The 8,042-nt window shown below is 45.9% G+C and overlaps 1 protein-coding gene across 1 annotated transcript; it reads right to left on the bottom strand.

The window, feature by feature from the left end:
* Positions 1–2,054, bottom strand: LOC140542371 (cation channel sperm-associated protein 3-like). The gene is made up of 7 exons (XM_072665321.1): positions 1,994–2,054; positions 1,765–1,882; positions 1,389–1,604; positions 990–1,163; positions 607–735; positions 257–355; positions 1–147 (listed from the first exon to the last, which is right to left on the bottom strand). The coding sequence occupies exons 1-7, from the start codon at positions 2,029–2,031 to the stop codon at positions 1–3; spliced, it is 921 nt and encodes a 306-aa protein (XP_072521422.1). The 5' UTR covers positions 2,032–2,054.
* Between the last annotated feature and the right edge of the window lie 5,988 nt (positions 2,055–8,042).

Raw genomic sequence — 8,042 nt, 5'->3', positions numbered from 1 at the left:
CTACTTTCTCATGTCTTCCTCCTGCTTCTCTAACGTGGTCAGATACAGGTTGATCCACGTCAAGCTCGTGCAGACCTCTTTCGGTTCGAGGAAGTCAGCGCTGTCAGACTGTTGATATTTCAGTCTGAGCTGGTGAAAATACTCTGCCTGTAGGAGATGGAAACAGCGCTACAGTTTAGACACATCATTGTAGAAAAGAAACACTTGTGGAAAGGATTTAAAAAAAAAATTTCAGCTCAATGACTGAATGACTTACCGGACTCTGAAGCAGCTGCTCCTTTCGCTTTCTCTGCATCCTCTTTTTCTGCAGATCTTCCTCTTCCATCTTCTGCATCTTTATTTGCTTAGATGTTTGCTGTTTGAAATTAGAGAGAATAAACAGTTCATGAATGATGATAAAGACTAAAGCTACTTTTCTCAGAACATACGATTAGTTTCGGAACAAAAAAAAAAACCCTTTGAAAGACTCTTCTTCTCCAACGATGTGTTCGACGCCTCAAGCATTAAAGAGCATGTTTTCACTCAGAATATTCTAAGATGACAGTGAATCGTCTTGAACTAAACTGCATCATCACTGATGCTTCACTGTTAAAAAGAGAGACTTACCATGACCAATCCCGTGAACATGTTAAGGAACATGAAGTTGCCTATCAGGATCAGGATGATGAAAAACAGCTCGCTGTAGGCAATCCCTAGACTATGAAGTCTGTCCTGGTGTTCCAGCCAGCCTGAAATCTACAATAGAGCAATAACGTTAATGGTAATAATGGTGGAAATAAAGTTCATCCCCTAATTGAACTAATGTGAAATGTGTGGATTGTTGTGAAAAGGCGAGTGTGAAAGTCTCTTGCCTAGTGCGTGCGTGTACATTTCTGGCATGAATGAGCAGATGTCCAAGTTGGCTCCTAATAATGTGCTCCGTGAGCGTATGTAGACGTGTGTATTTTCTGGATGTTCAGTATCTGTAAATGCGGCTGTGTTTGACTCACTGTGACTACGCTCAAGGTGGAGAGCAACGCAACACCCATATCCCCCCAGTTCTCGGGGTCCGCGGTTCCGAAATGCTGCACTCCGGCGACGGCAAAGACGAGCAAGATGAAGAAAATCATGGCCGTCACGTACGCGGCCGTCTTCAGGCCTTGGAACAGAATCAAGACCAGGTCCTGGAAAACAGCACATCATAACGTTAGAGTATCGGAAATGTGTCTTCTGTTTTCTTCATGGCACGTGATAACAATCAATAACCTAGAATTGTGGAAAACAAGCGCTATTATACACTTTATGTCCAAATGTTTGTGGACACCTCATTTAAACACCTCCCGAGGTTATTCTGCTTTTGTTTGAGTAACTTTCTACTGTCTACCCCTCATTCCCATCATGCACTTTACCTGGATACTGGGGATGATAAAGACGATTCTCAGGATCCGGAAAGCCCTGAGGATCCGGAAGACCCAGTATGACCCGTCTGCCCTGGAGATCAGCGACAGCAGCAGGAACCCGGTGTTGCAGATGTTGGCTCCACTTCCCCAGAAACCGCACGGCTCCGTGTACACCTTCACCATGAACTCCAAGATGAAGACCACCAGGTAAAACACATCAGCCCCCTGAGGAACCGATTAAGCACAATAAACGCACTGTGATCCAGTCTCTCTCACACACACACACACACACACACATACATACATGCTCTCTGCCCTCCTTCCCTCTCTCATCTATATAAATGTTGTAAAATTAGGTTACGTGGAATTTCTTCAGTTCACTCACCTCGAACAACGCTGAATACGCAGCTTTAAGTTCACGGTCTGTTTCCAGACCCATGAACACAGTGTCCAGCGCGACCACTAGAACCATGAAGGCCCTAAAATAACACCCAAGTCTACTCCTGCACACAAACAAAGACGCAACAGAGCAGCAGAGTTGGTGTTGTTCAAGCAGAATGCACAAGATGCAGAAATAGAAAAGAATATCCATCAAGAAAATGTAGAAGTTTTACATTCTGGAGCTGGAGGTCAGTTCCCCTCTGTCCTCCATCTCGACGTCTCCCTGTCTGTGGTCTTCCAGCCTTGACGCAGGCTTTTTATTCACATCACCATGACGACCAGAATCAGAACCATTATGACATCACACTGGCCAGAACGCGCTCAGCTGTGAGAATGGTGACACTGCTTCATGGCGATTCACTCTAAAGCACTTCATTTGATTCAGTATGACGATCAAAAGGGTTGTCAGGGGAACGGTAACAGTATTTCACACAAACTATAACAATTTTACACACAAATATAATAAATGTAGACTTTTGAATACAGATACATTGACTTGAATACAGATAGCACGTCTTATAGAAGGTAAATATCAAATATCACACATTTAAATTCATTCATTTAGCTTTTTTTCTTTTTTTTTTTTAAAGATATTGTTGTAAAAGTCATCTTTTAATAAGTTGCAATTTATGGCCAATTATATTTTATGAAATAGTTGTATATAATATTTTCACCTAAATCACCTATGTAGTGTTACTGGAGTTGGAAGCCTGTCTTTGTTGTGTTTAATAAACATAAAGAGTAATGATCTTTACACTTACTCTCATCCATTCATTTAATGATTAGAGACCTATCGTATAGTCTCAGAACCTTTCTGAACACCCCACAGAACTGAGCTTTGCCATAACAGCTCTCCCTGCGGGTCTTCACATCAGGAATAAAGAGAGGGTTAGATCTGGCAAGGATTCAGCAGATTCTAAACGACACAAGTACATAAGCTTACATGATCAATCATTTACAACGGGTACGCTTGAAGCATGTTAGCTGTGTCTACTACAGGGGTCATCACATAAACAATGACGATACGAACGATAACATACAGACAGTATTTACGCTCTTCTATACCAGTATTATTTACACGTCTTGTTTCTGGCTATGTTGATGTATACCGGTAAGATAAGCAACGATAACTATTTCTCCATCTTTTTTGCCCTTTTTTGCATTCGGTGCCATTTTACGGCCGTTATGTGCACTTTTCTGTGTAAATAAGTTGCCTATGGTACATTCTTTTTAGCTTTGAATGTCCAAGCAACTCCACTCCTAGTAAGAGGCAGTGGAAGAAGCATCATTTGATTGCCCCTGTTCAGTATTGGGGGTCTGTCATGGCAGGTTAGGCCGGACACAAAGAACACTCGCAGAAATGGGTCCAATGCACGTAGTTTATTAACACAACCCAAGATAACACAAGGGGGCAAAATAAGGCAAAAGCAGCAGCAGCAGCAGCTACAGGGCAACACATGTGAACACAACACAAACCTGACAAACCAGAGGGCGACAACAAAACACACCTGAGACTGGGGGACTCTGGGAGCTGAGCTTGTGAGAGGGGCGGGCAAATGGGGGGCGGGGGAAACTAACGAGAACCTGCAGGCAGAGCCTGGGCTAACCAGGGGAGAACTAGCGACGCGCTGGACCGGCGCTGAGGCTACTAATAAGAGGGGGAAGAGAGCTGAGGGACCAGCTGCAGAATCAAAAAACGTCTAGACCGACCAAACCTGGCACTGCTGCGTGAGCGCGGGTCTATCTCGGCGAGCGAGCCTTGCTGAATCCTTGAACGGCCGGGTGGCCAGCTCGCGAACGAGGGAGTCGAGCCGAAGCTGGCCTAAACACACACCGTGAGCAGTAACGGGAACCTCTCGGGCTACCCAAGCTTCCAAACACGCAATTCTCGACCTCGAACGAAGCGTCGAGGCTCCTGAAGTACCCCCAGCCTCAGGCGAAACACGTGAACATGAAACGAGACACTGAATCGACACAATGAACCAAACATGAATCACGAACCGATACACATGAAAAGAACCAAACACGTGAACCAAACGAGGCGGAAGTCGTTATTTGGGCCGTATGTGGGCGGCGGCTCGGAATCGCCCGAGGCTGAACTGTGTGCTGCACAGCTATAAACCACCCTTTCATTTCTACATCACACTCTGCTGAAGAACCAGCCCACAAAACAACAACTCCATTTCTTTGTGCAATCACTCGAATTCTTCTCCCCAGTCCCGGCGTCCCAGACAGATGAGCAACAATTCCCCCTGGAGGAAGAGCTGCACATCTTTCAAGTCCCTTTAAAGTCCATGTTCTACATCTCCTGTATAATAGTTATGTTGCTGTACTTTGTGTTGCTATGGACAACGAACAGCAATTAGATCTATTACATTTTTACATACAACTACTGTAAACCCTGAGGTCCATGTTGATGTACGGAGCTCTACACCAGGCTGCAGCAGGGAAAACACGCAGGCTTCTCCTCTAAAGCGTGCAGTGTTCTCTGAGCAGTGTGTTACCAGCGTCTGTAGAGTAGTTGTTCCAACTCCGGCGTGTAGTTTAGGAGCAATGGGCTTTTGTTTGTTGTTTTAGGAAAATGGGCCTGTCTCTAGCAAACGCAGGCAGCTGTGCATTTAGCTCGTAAACCGTGGACCGGCTCCTGACGAGCTGGATCATAACGTGCAAATAATCCAGACATTTGAAACGTGTCAGTGCTCTGCCTCCACAGATAGGGGGCTCCCTTCCGATACTGTACAGAACCGGGCGTACCTACAGTACTACGTCACCCAGGTGAAACCTTTAAATCCCTCGACCACCCATTGTTCCCTTTTTCTGGCACGTCGCCCACTTGGTGGTAGCCGCAAGAGAAGGGGGCCACCCATTTCAACGCGTTATTGTGTTGGATGCTAGCCAAGTTTCCTCATCTGTCACCAAAACAGCTGACCTCGGAACATCGCTGACGGCCGGAGCTCCAGAATCATCCCCGGGACAAACTACGAGGGATCAGGGATTTAACCTCCGACTACGGACCGCACGCCTGAGACCTTCAGGAGACGAGAAATTCCTCGAGCTGCGAGCCGGACTCTCCTCTAAAAGTAAGACTGTGAATCGGGGCGGTGTTGGAGGCACTCAGTAGATTATTGGATGTTGGTGCTCTTGGAAACAGTGATCCACTAGATTGTAGGATTGTTGTTGTTGTTTACGCTGATTAGATTAAAGGAAGTACAGCGTTTGATCAGCCCTGTTGTCTCGCGCTCTCCTCGCGGGCACACGAGTTACTTTTGCGATCTTCTCCTTTTCTTGTCCTCCTATCTCACGCGACTAACTTGGTTGTAGCATTTGATTTCGAATGACTTTGGTGAGCTTTGATCTAAAGGGACTCTGACCCTTAAGAAGCCTTATTTTAGACCAACTCACTGCTAGATCCCCTCGCGGAGCTGTGGACGCGCTTCTCTAGCCTGAGCTGCGTGGTTACTATTGCTCGTGGATTCTTCTCGCCATCCCGTGTGTTTAAATCTCCCTCCGAGGGCTTGGCTTTTGTTCCACTCTGCCACGTGAGTTGGATAAAGCCTCGCACCTTTTGAGATCATTCACACATCATTGGGTTACAAAAGAGAGTCGCTAAAGCTCCGCCGCTCCTCACACCTCTCCTTTGTTCTCGGCGCGCCAGACGCGCGCGTTCGTAAATACACGCGAATACACACACATGCATACACGTACACACCCCTACACCCACATGTACGGACCCCCACCCCCCCAGTTGCAGACGCATACCTATACTCCCTAGCGAAGTTTGAGCAAAGATGTAGCTTTATTTAGATCTATTTTCCTGCTGACTGTCTTTACTATAGTGGATGGATAAATGCTTTTTTCTGTTTGAGCCGAATTGTTTGTCTTGTTCTCACTCAGATGAAATTGAGGCCAACATACTGTTCCTGAACGCCCAGCTGTCATGTCCGCGTCGCCGCGCCCGCAGACTCTCATGAGGACTCTTATTCTGGTATTTACGTTCGTGTCTAACTTCGCGTACTTTGGCTAATGTCAGGTGCGCTCGATTGATGCTCATTGTTCTGTTAACACGGTTCACCTGAGGCTGAGGTGTATATAAGGGGCGAGCGCTAGGCGCTCTTTGGCGAGAAGTGGATGTATTCGTGGTGCTGGTTGCAGAAAGTAAACCGAGCTAACCGAGTGCGGCAGAGTTCAAGAGTCCACGAGGTCTTCAGAGAGGCTTCCTCTCTATGCAGGTTCACGTTAGTAGTACCGTTCGTGGGCGAGCCTCGTTACCAGCTCTGTTTTGCCTTTGCCTTTTGGGTTCTGCAGCTGATCTCTCAGCTCTCGGTCTCGCGTCACGTAAGTTCCCTAGCGCCTGACGAGCGCAGCTTTGCTCTCCCCCAGTTTCCCCAGGCGCTGCCTGTAGGTCTTGGTTATCGTTGCGCCTCCCTCTCAGTCCCGGTACGCTAGCCTAGCTCCAGGATTCCCTCCGGCCTCAGGTGTGTGTCTTTGCTTTGCCCACGTTACTTTGTCACTGTACCTTTGCTGCCTCTTCCTGAGTGTAGCCTTGTTTGAATAAACGTTCTTGCATCGAGTCATCTATGTCTATTTATTTATTATTATTATTTTTAACGGACTGACCGAGCACAAACAGCTAAATCAATACACAAGCATGATGATGCAGCACATTGCAGGGATGTTTGGTGTGTGTCCCTCAGGATGATGTACTTTTGAAACATGTCAAACTCCATAGTCTGGTAGATAGTCTGGTCTAAGCCTGCTTTATGTGTCTGTCAGAAGTGGAAGCCGACACGCTCGTCTGCTGTTGTAGTGCATCTGCCTCACAGTTCAGTGTGTTGTGCGGTTTCGGAGGCTTTTCTGCTCAACACACTTGTACACAGTTGTACTGTAGTCTTCAGCTCCTCAACAAGGTGTGTATCCATCTGTAGAACTGCGACTCACTGGATGGGTTTTCTTTATCGCACCAATCTGAGTGAGCTCTAGAGACTGTTGCACATGAAAATCTCCTCAGTTCTAGAATAACTCAAAAACCAGCCTATTTAGCCCCAACACAACCACACTATGCTGAAAATCACAAAGATTACTTTTATTACTCCTCCTCATTGGGAAGGTTGATACGAACATTACCTGAAGCCGCTGGCCTGTCTTTACATGATTTTATACCCTGCACTGCTGATAGAGAACTGCATGAGGTGTTCCTAATAAACTGTTTGGTGAGATCATAAATCAGATGTTTAAAGAGAGTAAAATGACTATTTAATATCAGCCTGTTTTCAGTTTGTGAGTCAAAGAACCCAAGTATTTACATTTTTACTTTCATTACTTGAACTTTTTCGAGACTCGCAGGATAACCATATTAGATCTACTTCATCACTACAGATTTACAGTAAAGTAATAGCTTGAGCATTGATGAAATGTGTTCATATTTACCACAAACATGTCTGCCTATTGCAGACTCTCCCAGCATTATTGAGCTAACACCACAATCGGTGTTTACTGATATCAGTGTACATGAACCCAGCTGAAGAACAAACCCAAAGCCAAGACCTTACACAACTCAATTCTCCTTTCAGTTCAATTCAAATTTATTTCATAGTCACTGCATCGTCATGCAGTGAGGTGAGGAGGGATCAATGCTGGGCCCCTGAGCAGCACATCAGGCAGCAGGGTGGTGGAGAGCCAAGTCTGGCGGTACCGGGATGGAACAGTTGGAACTGAGCATCTCGTTACATGGAAAAGAGAGAGAAAGAAAACAGAAAGGAGGGAAAAACACGAGGGGTCAGGAGGAGAGCAGCAACACGATTTGGGGGGGGGGGGTTATACAGCAGGACAGGATCCCATGGGTAGGCAGGAGGATCCAACCACAAATGGTCTGGCGTCAGCAGCTAGCAGGGAGCAGCTCGGCACATGGGGAGAGAAAAGAAAGGAGAATATGAAGAAGTGTTTTGGAGTTTGAATAGACTGATGTACCTCCTGTAAAAGAAGTAGATTAGATAGACAGAATTTAAAGTGTCTTACAGTAGTGCTGGTTATGACTGAGAATCCATCTAAATTTAGAGCAATATAAATAGATTTACCCATCTTTGAATCAATAAGTAATACCTCTGTTTTACCTGGATTAAGCAAACCGTAAGTTGTGGGGCATCCAGTTCTTTATGTCTTTAAGACAGTCTGCTCTGTTCTGGAGACAAATGGTCTTGTTGGAAGTACAGGTGTCGTTAGCAT

The sequence above is a fragment of the Salminus brasiliensis genome, chromosome 20 (genome assembly GCF_030463535.1).
Source record: "Salminus brasiliensis chromosome 20, fSalBra1.hap2, whole genome shotgun sequence".
Lineage (NCBI taxonomy): Eukaryota > Metazoa > Chordata > Actinopteri > Characiformes > Bryconidae > Salminus > Salminus brasiliensis.
The sequence above is the reverse complement of the archived record's forward strand: the minus strand, read 5'-3'. Positions and strand labels throughout refer to the sequence as shown.